At 43.5% G+C, this 21,198-nt stretch overlaps 1 protein-coding gene across 1 annotated transcript in view; it reads right to left on the reverse strand.

Moving 5' to 3' along the window:
• CSMD2 (CUB and Sushi multiple domains 2) overlaps positions 1-21,198 on the reverse strand; it is a 336,176-nt gene that overhangs the window by 257,407 nt on the left and 57,571 nt on the right. Inside the window, exon 3 of the mRNA XM_074562714.1 lies at positions 12,583-12,799. Within this exon, the coding sequence (XP_074418815.1) occupies positions 12,583-12,799 (217 nt within the window). The remainder of the gene's footprint in view (positions 1-12,582; positions 12,800-21,198) is intronic.

Raw genomic sequence — 21,198 nt, forward strand, 5'->3', positions numbered from 1 at the left:
ATTTTTCTGGTAGGATGCCCACCATCAGCTCAGGCTGCAATCAAAATAGTTATTGCAGCTGGCAATCCAACAGCCTTTAAAGCATAAATGCTGGAGAAGTGTCTCAGAACATCTAATGAAAACGCATTGGATTGCATCGTTTAACCCAGCATTAAATTACACTACACCATACTTCAGTGATTTTTTCCTGCATGTAATTTAAAGGCACCTATTAAAGAAAATTTCCCACCAAATGAACCACTCTCTTCACTATCTAGAGTTTAAATGACACGGCTCCGTAGGTGCCACTCTGACACCCCCGCGCTATCCCAGGACAATACTCAAGCTAACTCAGGTGTAAGGGACTGTGCTGCGGAAGCAGCTCCGAGTGGGAGCTGCCCTTTGGGGTGCCTTTGGAAAACAGCCTGGAAGGAGCAGGGGAGTCCCCCTTCACACTGTGTGCCCAGCTAAGAGGGCAGCAGTCAACCATTTCTGAAAGGTGTGTTCATGAAGTATTCAACTAAGCCATTACCAACAGGGGCCAAGAGGAAGAGCCCAATAACTTCCAATTGACTTTGAATCAAGTTTTACGTGGCTTATTCAGCTAGACAGCTGGCTTATGTGCACACAGAAGCGAGGAAGCTCACTAGCTTCATTGAGAGGCTAAATAAATGTTTAATCTTTTCTCAGAAAAATGGATATGAGTGATATTAATTAACATTTGCAACTTTCTCTGTCTTGATGGAAAGGATATGAAAGCATTGTACTCCAGCTGCTGCAGGGAGAATGCCAGAAATCCACATGTATGTTTAAAAATTCAAGTCTTAGTGGAAACTGGAAACGCAGCCACATGCAAAAATCAGTGGTCACTCATAGATGTCCTCCTCAGGGCTGCTTTGTGGAACGTATGCCAAGAATAAGAGAGTAAACGCAAGAGATCAGGGAATTTATCCACAGCAATCCATCCCACCTCAGATCTCACTACAGGTAGCAGATTTTTTTTCTTTAAAGATACAGCTGCCGGTGGGTGTAGGGTAAAGCAGCCTATGGGGGAAAAAAAACCCATCTTGTCGTTCCTATTAATATCTTAGTTTTAGAAATCATCTTTCATCCTGAAGGAGTTTATTGTCTCCTCCAAATCATGGACCAAAGCCCAAGAGAATCACCGTGCATTTCAGATGCTACTTTACAAAGCCGGCGAAAGCGCGACACGTAGATGCCCAAGGCACAAGGACTTCAATACGTGCAGTAAAACTGAACCTGACAGGTCTGTGTTTCTCACCTATCATTGTCTGCAGGGTCCAGTGCCAGCCCTGTCTCCAGGTGGGCTTTCCATGGAGGCCCCCCGAGGAGGGCCACCGCTCTGCTGTCCCCAGTAACCTACTCCAGTGTCCTTTGGGCTCCCACAGCCACCTCCTCCCAGTCCTACTTTCAGCCCGAAGAACTGCGCGCATCTTTTCCCCCATTTTCAGTGAGCGTGGATGAAGGACACGCACTGAGGAGAGCTGACTGCGAACACTTCCTCAGCCTTGTCTGGTTCAGAGGTTTTTTTCCCCAGTGGTTGTTAGTGTTCCTCCCTCTCTGTATTGCTTTAATAAAGAAACAAGCAGTTACAATGAGATGTTAGCTTGATTTAAAAACAAACAAACAAAAACAAACAAAAAACAAACCCAACCCAACACTGACAGAGTAACTGGTACCATAAAGCGTTCTCATTAATCATCAATAAAACAAGCAGAGCATAATCTGAGAACACTTCCAGCTCTTGTGTGCTGCAGACATGTAAAAGTCACTTCTGGCTGCAAGGCAGAACTTACTGGTGTTACTTAGACAGTTGTCCTTTAATTTTGATCCCTGCAAGGCTGAAGTGATGCTCTGGACCAAAAAAAAAAAAATCTCAGCCAGTTTAAAGGGATACTGTAATGACAGTGGGAAGACAGCTCACGTGTAGATTTACTCAACTTGTTGGAATGATTTATGCTCAAAACCAAGCTGCTTTTATTTTTGAGTCAAGCTACAAACAGATCATGAACAAATATCTTCAGAGGCAGTTGCAAGCAGCGCTAACTCCTTGTACAGTCTCTCTTCATATTTCACCACGCAACTCCAAGCTACTTTGCTGCCGGCCAACACCACATGTCCCATTTTATTCCATACTACTTTCCAGCCATCCCCTCTGCCCCGTTGCTTGATAATTAAAAGTTGCTTTTAAAATAACATAATTCCTTGGCTCTGACCTACTTTACTATATATTTTTCTTACCAAGACAGTAACAAACGTTAGGGAAAAAAAGCTTTCTCTATCCCTTAAACTCGCTCACAATGACATATACTACATTTTTTTCCAAAAAAGTTAATCTAGCACTTTGCAAACATTTCTCAATCTAACATCAGACATCCCAAGCCCATGAGCCAGGTGACTTCGGAATCAGCTCCGCTTTCTTCCCTCCTCCAAGCCAAGTACAATTCATCAAGCCCCAGGAGCCCTTTGCCTACCTCTGACACTAACGAAGGCTTCATTAACTAACACGGCCTCCTCCAGGGACAGTCCCAGGGCTCGAATTCCATCTTGGATGGATTTCTTTGCTTGTTTAAAATGGTGTTTGGGTCAATTCCCACTAGAAAAGTGTCATTTATAGAGCCTAAAGCCTGCACAGCCATCTCGAATAGATAAGGCCTTCATGGCTCCAGCTGGGAAAAGGTACTAAGCATCAAATTTGAAAAAATTTAATTTTCCATCCAACACAATAGAGTAGGAAGACCATGGACTCGGATATATTTTATTATGTCCCTTCCATGCTCATTTTTCCTGTGCTTTCTCAGGTAGCAGTGAGATGCAAGTAGACCTCTGACAAACTTTGGCATCTATATTTTCCGTCTTTTTATTACAAACAGAAAAAACCCACAAATTCACAGAAAGGTTCACCAAATTTTAGTAACCTCTTGGCAAATCTGTGCTGATATTCTGGGTAAAGACAAGTTTGGATATAAACCAAGTAAGGCTCAGCGGTGTCAATTTAAAACTTGGCAGTTTTAGGTTATTTCCGGCTTTCTTCAAAAAAAAAAAAGTCATCAGGAGTGTGAAATCTAGTAAATGGGAAAAATAAGTTTTCGGAACCCCCTGCAAATTACACAAGGCATATTGCTAACCACAATGCAGCTGGTGAACAACAAGGCAGCGTTACCATAGTGGAGGTGTTGCGACTACCCCAATATCCACACCAGCCCTTCAGTCACCCCAACTCTTCTGCTGCACGCTGCGCAAAACCAGCGCCCTCCAGCCTTAAAGAACTTCACATTTAAACAGATATGAACGTTCAAACCAGCTACAGTGCAAGAAAGGCAGAGTAAACACCCAAGTTCTCAGGTCAGCAGCATTCTGAACAGCCATACCATTCCTAACTCGTTGGAGCTCGTTCAGCTGAGAAGCAGCTTTTTGAAACCGCACTGCTGGAAGTCTCAACTCCACGGCTACGCTCTCCTGTGTGCCACTGATCTGCAGTCTGAACCCCCCGTTCCTCCCGCACCCCAGTCCCCGCCGTACCCAATGCTGACCGCCCACAAGCTTGCACGGATGCTTAGAAGCCTCGGTGAGAACTTAGGGAGATTCCCAGGTGAAAAGCACCGAGCATTAGATTTGTGGCAAACAGGTACTGTGGGACTGAAAATATAAACGACCATTAGTTTCAAATGCTGTTGTAGGTGACACAGTCAAGCAAAAACTTTAATTATGGCTTTGTTAATATATGTGCTTACTACATATACATCCCCGTTCCTCCTGTTTTCTCCATCTGAATCTCAAGAAGCTAAAGCCATACAACTGTAAAGAGCCAAAGCTGACACGCAGAGTGAATCCAGGTCTCATGTGCCAAGTCTGTGCATCCCTTTCACTCTTTATGCATAAAAACCCCTCAGGATTTGAACTAGTCATGATCATTGAAAGAATCTTTACTTCCCCCAAGTAACTGTTAAGCCACAGCATCAGGCAAGCACTGTTCTGCCCACACCATCCCGGGACAGCCAGCTTCAATCCACCCGGGGGATTTCCACATCAACTGCAGTCTCGCTTCCCACCTCATACAGGTATGCCTACACTGATTGCTTAAGATTAATTTACAGTAACACATAATAAAACAAAATCTGTTGACAACAGATGAGAAGGAACACTGGAAGTTTACTTTCTATAAAGCTAAGAGTTAAAAAGAAGCACACAAATAGAACAAATAAACAATGCAAGTCGTCCTTTGCAGCCAATGCACTCAAAGTAGGTTATTAAGAAATTTGATTTTTAGAAGATACGTTGCATGATGAAAAACCTGAAACCAATCTCATTGTTCCTGCCGATGAAGATTTATCCAAAAAGGCTGTAATATTGATTCATGTCATATCTAACTCTCTATTCACTTGCACCTCGTGTGAATGCTGAATATTGTGAGAAACAGGATGGAAGTGTTGCTAACTGCCGACGTTTAGCAGGAGAGCCCCGTAACTCGAGGTGAAAAGCCCTGGGTTCAAATCCAACAGCATCAGAGCTACTGCTTGCCCCGGTGCTAATCACTTCTTTCTGTTCCCATACTCCTCCCTCTGCCACACACACACAAACTGGGATCAACTGGAGTGAGAGAGGATGTCTCGCCACGCACCTGGACAACTAAAGGTCCCAACTTCAACAGCTAAGAAAATATTCTATAAAAATGCTAGAACAGCAGCATTTCACACTTCAATTTGCACACTGATCAGTGACAACATGAGCTACAGCACAGTTAAGATGAAAATATTTGTCTCCTTCCTAAACCTTTTATTCCACTGTAGCAGCTCTAATCGGCTGCAAGCCTAAATATTATAAAAATTGCTAAAGATGTAAGGACAATTATTGCATCTTTGGACAGCAGAGGCCTTTATGTTTTCCAAACAGCTACAAAATCACAAACAGACAATTACAGTCTTTATTAAGAAAAAGGACCAGATGTCAGCAGTTGCTCTTGCAGCACACAAAAATCCAATTCAGAATAGTCTAAAAGGAGCTGGGCCACCCTCTGCCACCCAACAGGGGCATAATGAATTGGAGTCAATGGGCACTGAAGACTTGTCAATGTTCTATTTGAGCCTGCAAGTAATAGCACTCCACAATCCCGCTGCATCTTCAACGATCTAGTAAGACTGTATCATCTCCTGTAGACTTTCATTAGTTTTGATAAAAGGGAAATCTACGCTGTCGAAAGAGGTGCTGTGCCTGAGACACTCTCAAGGTCAGACCTTATAGAATCCAGACCTTCTTGACCTAAATATTCACTGCATTCAAAAGAACATGGAGTGCCTGCATTTTCACTCCCTTCAGGAAATGGGATTAAAAGGCCTGGCTGTGAACTTCACCTGGTCTGTACTTGGATTCTCTCTCCCCACCCTAGAATACAGACCCTCCAGATGGGGGCTTTTAACCATTTTAAAAGTTTAACTTGCAAAAATTAAACAGGTTGTCACTCTACGGATGGGAAAACTGAGATAAGGAACTTATCTAACGCCTCCGAGCAGAGCAGCGGCGGGGCTCAGAACAGGACTAAGACGTACACCTGACCTCTGCTCCTGAGGGACACCAGCCCCCCCTCAGTGCTCCACCAGCACTGCTTCCACCGCCACCCCCAAGCACCCATCACTGCCCACAGCGTCCTCTCCTTGGGAGACCCACACTAATTATCGGTGAAGAAAGTGCCCATCTCGCTGCTAACTGATGTCAATATTTATTGACTGAAAGTGACATTATTTTTGAAGACCTGATTCTGTACTAATAATGTCAAGAGACTTTTTGTACAGGTTCTTACACAAGCAGGAGTGGAGTAGTCACCCTCTCATCGTACAGTTCTGCAGGAACACAGCAACTGGGCAACGCGCGTTCAATAACTAATAGCTAAGAGCTAATAACTCACTGTGCTGCCTGAGGCAACTCACTGAACTTCCCCGGGCTGCTTTCTCCCTTCCTCTGTGACAGTACAGTAGACCTGTTCCTTCACAAAGCGCTCTGTAATCTAAAAATGAGAAGCACCACGCAAGGGCTACGGGTTAATTCAATTTCTCTCCCTCCACTGCTAAAAAAAATGTAATCTCACTTGCTCTAACCCCAAAAGCTCACCCACTGGTTTTGGAAATTGCCCGCTCCTGCTAAAAGAACAAAAGAAGCTCTGTCTAAAAGAAACGACAAGATTGACTAAAAATATCTGTGACTATCATTTTAAACACCACATACATACAGGCATAAAAAGATGATAAACTTGCTCTGCGCATAACAGCTATTGTCTTTACCATTAGCCATCTCTGGTAAGGAAAGGAGCAACCCCACGAAAGCCGTCAGAGCTCCAATCACGCAGACGTAGTTTACCGGGAAAACCGTAGACACGGGCACTGCAGGGTCTACAGTGACCACACATCAGATCACCTTCAGACTTCACAGTGCTCTACTGCTGCCTAAAAGCCTTGCAGTCACTGCATTAAAAGTCCACCTGAAGTATAACCAAACATCAGCGAGAGGAGTCTAGAGAAGAACGTAAGATCCTGGGCTTCAGCAATTACTTGGCATTATCAACAGCAAAGCCCTGCGCTGTCAGACAATGCAGATGACCTGCAAGAGGAAAAGCTGAGGAAGTGTAACACATTCTGCAACAAGAGGTTAACAGCAGAGTCCAATAAAAACCCCATCTGCTGTCTCGGTGTCCGGCATGTTGGACTTCACCAGCCAAAGCCATCAGCAGTGTCCTACAGCAGGGCACTCCACCGGCATTTCCCCCGCTCCGTCCATCACTCAACACCAGAGGAACAGGGGGCTTTCAAGAGTTGCCTCAACCTGGGCATGGAAGACTAAGGACACCATGATCCTCCCTAGAATTTCCACATACTACTCAAATTCACCCGTCTAAAACTTACGTTAATGACTAATGGTATTCAGTGCTCACAGATCTATCAAAAGCAGACTGTTCCACTGCAGAGTCTTAATTAAAATCTATTAGATACTGTCCAGTTACAGAAAATCTTTCTACATTTAATACACTTGCATACTTCAACATGAAGCAAGACGCATTGTCAAGGTTTGCTAGTAGATTTTACCTGTGAACATGGTTAATCAGCAGTTTAGAGGGAAAACAAAAACGATTTTAAAAACTAAATATTATTTCAGTAACAGCAACACCTTAAGGGCCAAACACAACCAACCGCCTGTGCTAACCACAGCAGGGAGAGCCATACCTGGAAGAAATTCTGTAGTCCAACAGACAAAATACAGAACTACAGCCAGCCAGGAAACGACTTCCTCAATTAGTATTTTATTCAGTGGCCACGAATAAAAGCTTCCAACTGTCAACAAGATCCTATTTTACCAGATACGGTACAGGCCACACCACAGTGGCAGCCCTTGCTGCAGACAAGTTGTGTTCCTACAAGACGAGCAATGTCTTGAGAGCAGCTCCTTTACCCAGGACCAGAATTACTCCATCCCCTCACCTCCCCATCCATTAACGGGCCAAATCAGAGCCAGGCCTCCGCCCAAGCCTGTTCCATTCAGCATGGCGGCAGAGAAAGAGCTCCCACCCCAATTTAATCATCAGCTTTCATCACTCATCCTGATGCACACACTCCTAATAAATATGGGAAAGTGAAGAGTATCTCAACACCGAACAGCCCTAGATGCAGTTGCATTAACTCCATTAAGTTTCCTGGACTTTCAGATCTCGTTCCATCAGTTATCTCACAGATGAAGTTGAAATATTCAGCACTTCCCCAGAACAATATGACAAGGCCACTGGCAAAAGGCTGTAATGCTGCTGGAGCAGCTCAAGCAAGTATCTTCTCAGGAAAAAAAAAAGAGTGTATTTTATTCTGCAAAGCAGAGAACTTAAATTTAACTGGGTTTTTTTTGTTGGTTTGTTTCCCCCCCCCCCCCCCCCATGGAGTTAATGCAAAGTGACAAAAGACTCTGCTAAGGCAAAAAGGAGGTAGGATTCTGAACTTCACTAAAGATGACAAAAGGATTTAGCTGGCCCTCCATTTTATTTATCTTTATCCTTAGTAAAAAGAACTGTAGTCACCTTGGAGACACGAGGTAGCTACACGCAATATATCACAGGACCAAAGGTGACTCAACACAAAATCCTAATGTAAGTTCTGTGTATTACCAAATGGCAAACACTATTTCTCCAGGAATTCCTTTAACAGTACTGAACGCCAGCAAATCCAGAACCCAGTACCTGTGAAGCCAGAACCCCGGTGTTATTTTAACCCGGGTTTGCATCTCTGCAAGCGAGAGCATATGGCACGTGGGGGGAATTCTCTCCTTCACTATTCCCTGTGTCTCCTCCTCCCTTCCATTGTTTTTAAGACCAAAAGCTTTGTTCTCCTGATTAGTAATTAAGTACCAGTCACTCAGTCCAATTTTCAAAGAGTAATTAAAAGGTTATCAAGGAGAAACAGGCAAGATACAGGTATTTCTGTTGTATCTGTAAATAGGTCACCCCAGTAGATAATTCAACTCTTATCACTAGTATCACAGAATTTTAAGTTCAAACAAAATACTTAATCTTTCAGTCAATTAAATATGGCCAGAGAGATCATATGGATTCTAGCTGCATACACAGCACATCGACGGCAATGCTCTCCTAACTCTCTGGCCATTTGTCAGGAAGGAGGACAAATATCTCTAAACTTTAGCAGAAGACACCGTGCTTATTTTTCTAGATACACTGGCTCGAACAAACACTTTCTTAGCCAAATAAATTCAGTACCATTGAAACCTTTCCTTTGAACAGGGAAAGCAGACCAGAAGACGAGGGAGGCACCTACCCGTGTCACAGGGGAAGGAAAGCCCATGGGCTGTAAGATCAGAAGAGGTTCCCCAGCATTGTTCAGCATGTATGCAAGTGAGCAGTCTCAGGTAAAAAAGATGGCATATTCTGCCCCTTGGGCTTTCCAAAGTAGTTTTAAACATCGTTGGAAGGAAAAAAGTAAATCTGATTTTCTAAATTGACAAGTCCTGGTTTGAGTGTAAATTCAGTGGCTCCCTTCAGGAAAACAGAATTAGGTATCTGAAATTACTGACTTATCAGATATATTGTAAATATATTTCCCCTGGATCTGACTGCAAGCCTCAAACTTCAAATAAGGAAATTAGCAACTAATTTAAGATCCTCACATTAAAAGCATCCTGCAAGTTATCAGCAGCAGATGAAAAAGCTTGAAGATATCATGTGGCTTCCATTCTTAGCTACATTTTTTTCTTGCTAACTACTGTCTGGTTATGTCACATAACAACAGTCTGACATGAAAAGGTGCAAAGAGTCTCCCAACTCCCATAGCAATCTTCGATCCATAAATAACTCCAAATATTCAAATTTTAGTCAGGTCTCTGCTGAGCTTCGAAGCCCAGCATGGCAGGAAAGCAATCAGGGAACTAACCTGATTGGAGCCTCCTCCTAACAATGACACAATCAGCAAAGCACAATGGGAATTTGCAAGAAAGACTATTCGTGAGTAACTGCAGCTTTCAGATCAGGTCTCCACGTGCATCCCTCTGGTCCCACTGGCAGTTCAGAGTAGTTAGGAACTTGAAGGATGGGCATCTGGGAGAGTTTGGTCTGGTGTAACGAGCACAAACACTGCTCAAGAGAAGGGAAGCCACGTACAGGCACCGAGGGGAAGTTACAAACCTCATCTGAACTGCGAAAAACACACAGCTCTCCTACTCAAGTCAAGGGAGAGAAAAATCTGCAGGCGTTGTCGTTCTCAGATTTCAAAGCAGATCCTGTTACAGTGGTCCCTGCTGAAAGCCAGTGTACGGTGTCAGGAAAAAGCAAATTACTGGAGAGAAGCTAAAGGAGCAAGGACTCGGAAACAAGCTCTGGTTTTAGCAAACAAAGCTAAGTCATGGACTGAAAAATGACAACAGCCCTGGATGTCTAAATTAAGACACTGAAACACATTTAATATTCACATACTCATCACAAACGCACAACGCAAATTCCCTAATATACAGTAAAGCAGTTTATTAGGAAATGTCTCATCGGATTAAGCCTGCTCTTATTCTATTAGGGAACTTTCACACCACATTAAATTGCAAGACAACAGGGTGTTTGCCAGCACACGGCAAACACAATTATTAACCCCTTCTCAGAAACGCACACAGACATGACACTGTGACACATCAGGCCAGGGAAGCTCTTAGGAATAGATGGCTTAAGTGGAACAGCAGGGTTTTGAGAAGACTAACCCTTCTTCATCCCTCAGTGTAAGAAAGTGTCATCAACAGGTTAAGGCACTCAATGTACACCAAGATCGTTCTCTTCCCCCAGCAAAACAGGCATGACCTCCTGAAATAAATCAGTGATGCTCAACAATGTAAGCGCAAGAGTGGAAGAAGCAGAGATGCAGTTCCCTGTTTATTGTTGATCAGCCTTGAACACACTGAACAGTTACCTTCCTCTCTAGAGAAGAGTGCTTCCCCCCTCCTTCTTCTTTTACCCTTGCTTACAGCTTATTTTGGCCCGCCTCCTGGTAGCATGAGCTTTGATGAATGACGCATGGTCATCCATCTTCGACTGGTGCACTTCTATGATGAATTGAGTACATTTGGAAAGCAGCCCAAGAAAAAAAACAAAATTGATGGCCACAGGAAAAAAAGAAAAAAGGGAGAGAAGAAAAAAGAAAAAAGACCAGCGTTGAGCAACAGCTACAGAGCTTAATGAGGTGAGATTGATGTACACACACATAGAAAAATATGAGCTGAACAAAGAAGTGAGGCGCCAAACAGCACAGAGGAGAAAGTTCCAGGTTTTGAAGTCACTAATCTAGAAACATCCAGAGGAAGAATGCAAGCATCCATCACGCAAGAGCCCATATCTCATTTATTGGTGCGAGTCCTCTGTAAGTGCTTTCAGATCTCTAGAAATCCTCCGCAATACCTTCCCCCTCACCCCCATTTATTTCACTTTGTACTAAAACATCCCATTTCCTGAACAGCTCATCTCATTGGAGATTAAGTGTTCTCCCAGTGCTTTGCGATCCTGGTTTCATCCCACAACTAATCTACCCAAGTTGTGCATGAAGCTTACCAGTGATGCACAGGGAGGGCCTTGTTTGTCTCCTCACTTTCCCCCCAAAATGCAGGGCTATAAATTATCAGGACAGGACTATAAATTATCAGGACTATAAATTATCCAAGCTGTATCTCAGAGTTTTGCGGTCAACTGTAGGAAGATGCCCTTTGCCGTTACCTCTACCTATAATCGTTATCGTGCTCACAAGTAGCTCAGAGCAATACCTGGATGCAACTTGTCTACAGCATCTTACTAATTTACTCCACCATGACCCTACTTCTGAATTCATTCTTGGATTTTGCTTCTTCAGCAGAACCTCCCCTTGACATCTAGAGGGCAAAAGGAAGCATCTGGCACAGCTGATGAGCAGAGCCATTTGCCAGGGGCAACTCAGGGCAAGAGCAGCATTGACTACCCACCATACAAAGTTTCCTGAGCAGAATTTTATACCAGGCATAGGCATCCTTTACATAATACCCAAAGCACTATGCTACCTTCTGATTAAGTGATGAGGTCCCATAATTAAGATGATTCTCAAGCACAGTTGCAAGATGAAGATACGATTTATTTGCATAACTGAAATCATCTACATAAAGAGCTGATTTGCACCAGTGATTCTTTAACTCAGATGTTCCAGTTGGGTTAGACAAGACACTGAGGTCAAAGGATCTGTCCTGAACTAAAGTGGTTTGAAGTAAAATTAATTTCCAGGATGTCCATGACTATTGCATTCTTACTAGGACTGCTAACACTGGCTACTGCCACTGTTTCTATTACTTTTTGAATATATTACTGTCAGACTTCAGCTGCAATCAGACACCCCATCAGAGACCAACAATCATGTCACGAGTCACCCAGCTGATTTCATCTCTGCCTCAGATCTGAGGGTCTGAGATCATGACTCCTTCAAATGCAGAAGTCTGACATTTCATATAACATTTGCTACCGGAGCAATACTTTTTTTTTTTTTTTCCAAAATCAGCCTCTCATTTAACTTTATATTAATACCAGGATGGTACCTGAAAGTCTCAGAGATGAAAACCCATGGAGAGTCTTCATACTAAACTATATTACTCATTAACTCCTTACCCTAAAGATCCAACAGTCAGTTGGATGTGAGAGAACATCACCCCTGTCCAGCTGGTGAACAGACTGCAAGTTAGAGAATTACCCAAATGCACCCAACAAAGCATTTGGCAGAGCTATAAACTGAAACCCATTATCCATCCTCCCACACAGAGAATCTCTTTTGGATTGAGGGAAGCTCCTCTGCACATTAGCTCTGCTTTCCTCTTGCTCCATTTTCTAATTAACTTCTCTGGATGTCTAGAATGACTCTTGATAAATCATTACTGTCAGGCATTCAGAGAAACATTTCAAACCTTATCAGAGATAAGAAATCAAAACAACTATAAGAACGGCTCATGAAGAAGCACTCCCAGTTTATTGCAGCATAAACCTCCAACCCAGATTTAATCCCAGTGGCAGAAATGGGAACATGTTTATAAACATCACTGTTATGAACAATGTACCTTGTTCTCAGGTTCCCCTGCTGAGGCAGTCCATCGTAGATAGATAACACATCAAAATCTTCCTCTAACGCAAAGGACTGGAAAACAAGCTGTATCCTGTTCTGCTCCTCAGCAGTGATTGTCCACGTGCAGTTTGCATAATTTGGATATCCGTATGGAAAGCCTGGACTCTGTATTGTCCCATTTGGGCCCTGCAAAACGTGACTGCAGTTCTGGGCTGGCAAGAGAAAAGACAAAAGTACAAGTCAAATGGTGTAGGATACACGTTTAATATCGTCACCATCAAAACAGATCATATAGGATTCTTTCCACTGAATTTCTTCTCAGTTCATGGTCCCAGGGAACAGATAAAGGTAAAATCTGAAGATTCATCTTTGTCCTCCCTGCAGGAACTTGGACCCCAGATACCCATCTCTTGGGCACCGCTCCCTCTAGCTCTAAATGTAATGGGCTAATAACAGCTGGATGACAGCAGCTGCTGACTGTCACTGGGAAACAGATGCTTATTCAAACGTCCTTTCACAGCCCACAACAAAGTCCAACTCTTCATTATACACCGTACGTTTAGGGATTTAACGTGTTTCAGGAGTGCCTGGCCACGCTGGGTGCCTCAAGCATGAGGGTTCAGAGGCCAGAACAGCAGAATAATGACGCCAAAGCCCATCATCCCTTTTACCCTCAGTTCCGCTTGACTAAGGGACAGAAGATCAGGGCTCAACTGAGCAGACAAAGAGAGACAGACCACCCCTCACCTTGAAAGGCCAAAAACTGTAATGGACATAATACATAATGAGGAACTGAGTCACCAAATGAGTAGTCTGTCTGGACAAGATTCCATAAAAACTGAATGGCAAAAGATCAGAAATTAAAGTTGTCTGGACTCCAGAAAGATCAGGACACAATTCTAAGGCTTTAATGAACCAACCATTCTCGAATAGTTATTTGAAACAAACAAAAACCCAAACCCCCGAAATCTTTGCAGCTTCTCAGAATAGCAGTTCTTTTTCCTCCCATCCACATTCTTTCAGGTAACCACTGCTCACCATTGAAACCACCTCCCAGCAGGGAGAAGAGCCCGTGGTCTTTATCCAGGGCCTTTCCACGCAGATTGCCATAAGGGAAAAGCATGTGCCCACTTGGTCTCTGGTCTGCCTACCCCAAACTGGAAACTGTACCTCTGCAAACCAATATGGACTGTGGCCCAGAGCTGCCATCACCAGTAACGCCACATCCCCCTGTTAGGCCTGACAGGGAGCATCAGGAAAAAAAAAATCGCTGGCCAGACCCAGCCTTCTCAGGCTGCTCTGCTTTCTCTCACCCAGCTCTGAAAGGTTTCAGCTCCTCGTGCAGGCTCACCACATAGCAAATGTCTTCCCATCAGTATTCCTAAGGAGCTGCTGTAGAGCTGCATCTGCTGAGAAGAAAAGCGCAGTCCTGTACCCACCAGCTAAATACTCAACACCTTCCTCAAATCCATTTTTCCTTCCCCAAAGCAGTACCTGTGAACACTCCGTCCCAAAGATAAAGATTAACTGCCTTGATGTACAATTTCTGGATATATGAGATTTTCTTCTCTCTGGGGAAACAGGTACGTAAATGTGTGTTGCGAAGAGCCTACATGACAAATGCTCCTTAGTGTTTTCCTCTCTTTACTGATACTTTACACAAATGTCTTTGAGGGACAAAGAAAAATTCACCCCAAACAAACTGGTGTGACTCCTACTGGCTTTAATGGAGTGACTCCTCCACACCAAAGCTAAATTCCAGACAGCGTGCAAGGCAACTGTTTTGAAACCAAAAGCAGAATTTCGCCTTTATCCATCCTGTGGCCAGCACCAGAGCTGCTGATCGCTGCTGCCTGCGGTTGCGCTGGCTTTTCTTACTGATGCTGGATTGTTTACCCCTGCTCATGTAGATAACCCAGGCTTTCAAGTTGAAATGAATTAGATTAAAAATTACTTCTTTGATTTCTCGTTGCTTTTTTCAAAGGCAGGAATGGCATTTGCACTTCTGAGTGCCAACCAGCTACAGGTAAAGAACTGCAGAATAGCGCTCATTAAAACCAATTATAATTAGATTGACCTACTTTGGTGCAAAAATGCTTAGTGGAACTTCTCTCTACAAGACAAAGTTCACGCCTTTATGAATCTAAAATGGTCCATCATATTTACTACCCAGGGAATCTTTTTGTATCATGTTTATTATATCAGTGAGAGTTAGGACGGCCCCATAATCCAGCAGGGACCAAAACTGAGCTAGGCACGTCACTCGTTAACAAGGGCGGGCTAAAGTACTTTGCATTTCTGTGGCACCTGGCATCTGCCTCTCTCAGGGCATTCTGTCAATACGTAATACAGACAAGAGTGAAATCTACCTCCCTCCTCCACTTCAGTCCCATTTAGTCAGAGAGTTCACTAAAAGGATGCATTAACTTGGTGCCAGAAAGCTGCACAGGACTGGGAATATTACCGTTATCAGAGTGGGAAAATTAGGCCTGGTTTGGTTTAATAACTTGGAGACTGCCAGAAAGCCATAAGCTTCACTTCTCTAAAATTCAATCACATCCTCCTTTCTTCAACCAGACTGGCACTCAATAGGCAATGTGGGGATATTGAATCTCTCTCTATCGCACATTTTTTATTTTAATCATAAGTAAATGTCATCAGAACAATTTAAGGAAATTGGGAAATTAAAGAGGCTGTATCTTTCCATTTCCTGATGGTATAAAAGCTACTGATGTTGCATGAAGTTCAGAAAACAAATTCAAGGTCACATGAAAGGCAAGAACCTTTAAGATCAATATAAATTTATGCTGGCCTCGCATAATCAGCAGTTAAAACAAAGAACAGAGGCCAGAAATATGTACATAATCTTAAACCTAGCTGAAGAAAAACAAATACCCGATAGAAAAATAGGACAGTTTTATGACATATCAAATCAATCTACTGAAGTATTTTGTGTGTTCATGACTCTGACCAAGATGTGCTTTGGACACAGCTAAAACAAAATTGTTTACTGCAAACAAAAATTAGTTTTCCAAAAGCTGACAATCTGGAAAGCAATATATCCTTCATCAACTGTAATAGCAGGGAACTTCTTTTATATTGGACATCGCTGGAAAAAGTCAGCAGGCACAGGAAAGAGATCCAGGGAGCCCATGAGAATTTATGCATACGATGTAATTTGCTTTCAGGTTGGAGTTAGTTCAGCTCAGGCTTGACTGACAAAACCTTATCTAAAGTATATGACAAGGAAACAGTTTCTCCTCTGAAGACTTGCAAAAACAATTCTCTTTATCCCTTTGGCCCAGGAGCATGAATAAGTAGAAAGGTATGAAAGGACAATGCCAGTATCTGTGCTATAAAGTTCCAGGTGAATATTTGACAAAGGACAACATTCTTCCCCGATTTCTGGAGCGCTCCCTCCAACCCAGGAGTCTGACATGAGGCACCTCCACACACCTCACTGGAGTCACAGGAATGCCGCGGCTTCCCCACGGACCAGCCCAACTCCTGCCCTGCACCTCAGCTCTGACGGGGCTACGCCAGGTGGCCATGAGAAACGGTGACAGGACAAGCTGCACCCAGGGACCACATTCTGTACACCCTCTGGAGATGAACCGTCAGCCCTGGTATCAGAGGAGTCACAGCCCTTCCAGAATGGGGGCATTTCCCCCCTCTCAATTTGCCACTCTATTCAAAAGCTACAGCAAAGGAGAAAGGCTAAGGGATCAGATGTCATCTAAGGGGATCTAAGGGACAAAGCTGAGGAACCAGATGTCATCTGCCAGAAGACTCAGTGTGGCACTGTAAATATCGATGCAGATATTCCAGCTTCTAATATTATTATTTATGGACTCGTACTTTCTGACAGTATAACACCAACATGAAACTCATCAGTGGATATGCGTTTGTGGGCACATGTCCTGTTTTGTGATGGAGATGACCAGTCTGAGAATGGAGCTAATTCTAACTTGTGTTCTGCCAATGCAACCTGCTATTTTCAATTCTGGAAAGTGGTTTATTATGAGAGTATATCTTTTTAATGAATGCATCAGTGTAATTTTATTGCAGTAGCACTTAAAGTTTCCAGACAAGGACAAAGGCATTAACGTACTTGGCACTGTTTGGTGGACAGAGCCTTTCTCCAAAGGGATCACAACCAAAGGGGGAGGAAAAAAAACACAACCCAAGGAAACCAACACTCGGGGAGGGCTTGGGGCTTTGCAGAAAAACATCTTCATCCGGGGCACAACCATTTTCTCAATGATAGAACTTAGAAGGCAGCTTTACCAGCCTCCACCTACAATACTTGGTTTGTGCAATATACATCGCTTGAACAATGTAAACAGATTGATCAGCTTCACTTCAGGCTCATATACACAAGGCAAATGATGAAATACTTACTTTGCAATATGCTTAGAGAAGAACTGCATTTCTAACAGAAACATGGGCTGCCTGCGGCATTTTACAATATACGGTTAACCCACATGCCACAAAACTTAACGGGACTGGACACTTAACCAGAAATTAACTATCAGCTGAATACAGCTCCGGCTGCCCCCTGCTTAAGCAGAAAAACTGTGACCCCTCAAGCTTCAGCCTCTCGCCACGAGGAAGGTTGGAAGAACGTCCCCAAGACTTCTTCTGACAGCACAGGCTACATGACTGGAGACAGAAGCTAGTGGGAGGTTTATTTACACTGTTTATCTGAAGTTGTTTAGACACGTGAGCGTGGGACGGTTCTCCTGTCAGTCCCTCCTGCTTTAGAGAGGCCTCTGTCTAATGCAACACGGCTCCTCGAGTTCTGGAGCTGAACCACTTCACCCCCCAGCGACTACAGTGTGGGTAGCATTGACTGTTCTCGTGTCCTCGGCGTCTTGTGACTGGCAGTCATGACGGCCACTGTACAGTGACCACAACAAACCAGTTCGCAGAAGAGGAGACTCACTCATTCAAGCACATTCATAGCAACAGCATTTTGTTATTTCCTTCAAATACATACCGGAGTGAGCTGCCCTGGCTGCTGTACCCTGCGAGCTCCTGCCTGGCACTGGGTTTCATCACTTGACATTGAATTTCAGCAGCTCGACAGACTCAGATAAACTTGTACATTCAAATTCTGTCACTACAAACCTTCACCAAGTTGTCAGAAGCTCAATAATAAACAAAGGCATTGTCTGACATTACAAACGCAAAGGAAATGGGTACAAAACATCATCTTCCACCTACTTCCAATTCCTTAAACTAACCAGGCCAGATCCACGGTGGTGTAAATCAAGGAAGTGCTTTAACTCTGTTGATTTACACCATATTAATATCTAAGGAAGTAATACTTCAGAGGGGAACAGAATTGCTTTCTGAAATGCTTCCTAAAATCTAAGTTGATGCTCTTTGTTTCTCAGCAGAAATCTAATTTAGCAAACACTGATGCATGGTCACTGCACAATTCAAAAGGAACAAATATCAAGTCATATACACTGTCTTACCCTCAGCAGTATCATCTAGTGGTGATACATGGCTGTCTGCTTAATGCAGTAGTTTCTGGTATTGTCATTTTCTTTAGTTATTGTTACTTAGGCACAAATGTTTCTATTTTGTGTTGTTCTAGTCCATTCAATGAAACAGACGAACATAAAAACCTCTCTCCCAGAAAACTGAAATCCATATCCTGCAGACACACAAACACATTCTGTCCAGGCCTAAAATACCAAGGCCAAATCCTACTCATACATCAGTAACTTCTCAATTTTTTCTATTTACATTACTGTCCAGAGTCATTCACCTTCATTGCATAAAAGTTCTCCAAACTGAGACATTAGACCCAAATCACAGAGAGCACTCCAACGCTAACACAGGTTTCAGCATCCCCTGCGAGCACGTTCGGAGGCTGCGATGGGTAGGGTAGAGCTCAAGGATGGAGACACAGTTAAAGCCGCCCAGCTCGGCACAGAAGTGCCCTGGCTTTCTTTGTGGGATGAGACGTGTGAAACCACACTCAAGTCCTTCAGCTTCTCAGCCGACTGGGTACATGCCCCAGCACAGGATCAACACCTCAGGTCTGAGAGGCCTCAGAACAGGGGTGTCAGGAGTGGAGTGTCCCCCAGCCAGCTCCTTCACACAGGTCTTCTCACAACTGTACCCCCAAAAAGAACATACTAGAAGCTCACCCCCTGTATTGAACAGTTCATCTTCAAGAATTCACATTTTTTTTCAACACTGTTTGATCTGCCATCTAAATAGGAAAAAGGTTCTTCATTTTTCCCAGTGTTTACTGTTTTGAATCATTTATCAGCAGCTAATTACGCTTCTTTACATAGTAGTCTTATAAATCATTACAGACAACCACAAATAGTAAGCAGTTTACCTATAGCCTAGCTTTGACTCTCTTGTTCACACAATTTAAGCGAACAAACAGGGAAAGTACCTTCACACTTCATAAATTTAAGTCTTGTTTCCCTAAGTATTCACCTTTTTATAGTTTTAACTTAACCTACAGTCTTATATCAAAGCCTTCTGGGTAATAAATAATGCAGAGACATTCCATTAACTATAACTTTTAATCAAAAGCCAGTGGATCCAAGCACATCATCAAGGGGATGATTTACATCTCAGACAGCCAGTGCCTTTTTCTCTCTGAGCACGTGGAACGATAAACTGAAGAATACGAGGGCAAAGAACAGGCATTTTCTCTGAATCCAGCTCACGCCACTACTGCCAACTCCAGAAAGAATTATAACATCCACCTCAAATCAAAAGCAGTATGTGAGTTTTCAGCAGGATGGCACAATACTGCGATACGGCAAATCAAACATACCATTCCTGAAACCAACTCAGTCACCTCCAGTTCTCTGGGGAGAGACGTTACTTCGCTTCCATTCCAACAGTCTTTCACTCCCACTCTGTCATCACTTTCTGTCCCTCTTAGTGCTGCCCAGGCATTTACACTGTTATTGCCGAGATCTGTTACTCTTAGGCATTGTTCCAACGTTAGCATAACAATTCCATTTTAAGGGCTTCCCAAGTAGAGAAGAGGAACAGAAATGATGATGGTGGAGTGAAGATGCTGTAATAACATATTTAGGTTTTCCCACATGTACTGTCCCTTGCTCTCCCAACCAAAAAAAAAAAAAATCTGTCTTGGAAGGTTATGTAAACTTCTTATGCATGTTTGGGATTTTTAGTCACGTTGCTGAGCTTGGAGTTCCCCAGCACAAGCTCCAACCAAACCACCTTACAGCTGGAAACTGCAAATTCTTGCCCTGCTGGAACTTCCAGCTGTCACTGCATTATCCTCACGCACTGCCACGCCGCTCTGTGCTCATGTAATGTTTCCAACATATCTTAAAAATGACACTTACATATTTCAGATTAGGGAAAACCTGCACAAAAGCATTGTACCTCTCCATTTCCTTGATGTCTGCCCCAGGTTCACCCGGTTATTACTTTAGATCATGGCATTTTCTCCTACCTACACTGGACTCAAGGAAGTTTATTCTCCCCAGCCATCTCCTTCTGAGAAAAGTGATTTTCAACCTGCAGCTCAATGCCCGTGGGCATCTGTGAAAGGCAAGAAAGGAAAATAGCCTCATGTCTAGTCTTTTAAATTCTCTAGAAATGCAATAAGCACCAACATAGAAATAAAGGCACTTAACACTGCAACTGTTGAAGCCAACAGATCCAAAAATGTTGGAAAGCACTATTACAGACTAAACGAACCCAACCTGTTCGTTTCCTTGTTCAATGATGTTTCTGAACCCCGGTGAGGTTCTGGACTCTCCCCAGCTGTTCCATACCTGTGCTGAAGTGTCAAGACAAACACTGGATAGAGTGCTAGACCTAAGCCCAAGCAAGTTCAACAGTCCCTCGCTCATGGGGTTGGGAAGCCAACTGTCACCCTCCACCGGCACATTCCCTCCTCTACACCAAGCTACCCTTCTCCTTTGAAAAAAGTCTTCTCTGCTTTATTATCCTGTGTTTTCATATTTCATGATTGAACCTTGAAAAGGCATATACTTCCAACAGCAAGGTCAAAGGAGTTCTGACATGCTGTTGAGGAAAAAAGGAAAGCATCCAATTTCAGGTAACATCAAAAGCCACAGTAGGAGAAAACTTGAAATCACAAGAACATGACACTGCACATATGTCCTGTCTTACAGCTGCACTGCAGTCCCCTGACATGCGGAGAGGCCAGAGACTGCAGCTGCTGGAAAGCAATGCCTCATTTGGTTAAGCTAGAAATTGCCTAAGTGAGCACACGCTGGTCGTAACGGCAGCTGCCAGATCTTCCCTTGAGGCTGAAGTCTTCTGCTCCTACCAGAGGCAGAGGGGAGGGCAGCGTGGCACGTTGACCGACACAGGCCATCCCCTGCCAGCTTGCTTCACCCCTGCCCTGGAATGACCTGGAAACAGAAGGGATGGATTTGAGTCTTCAAGACGCTCATCAGCTTTTTTAATTGTTAAAAAAACCCCACACAAAAATAAAAAACAAACCCAACCCAACAGATTGCTATCAAAGGAGGGAACCCAAAAATCGCACTGCTCGTTGTGTAGCTGTAAGAACTTGAGCTGCTCTGTAGGAAATATCACAACACACACTCCCGTTGGGTTATCAAAG

The sequence above is a fragment of the Larus michahellis genome, chromosome 19 (assembly GCF_964199755.1).
Source record: "Larus michahellis chromosome 19, bLarMic1.1, whole genome shotgun sequence".
NCBI lineage: Eukaryota > Metazoa > Chordata > Aves > Charadriiformes > Laridae > Larus > Larus michahellis.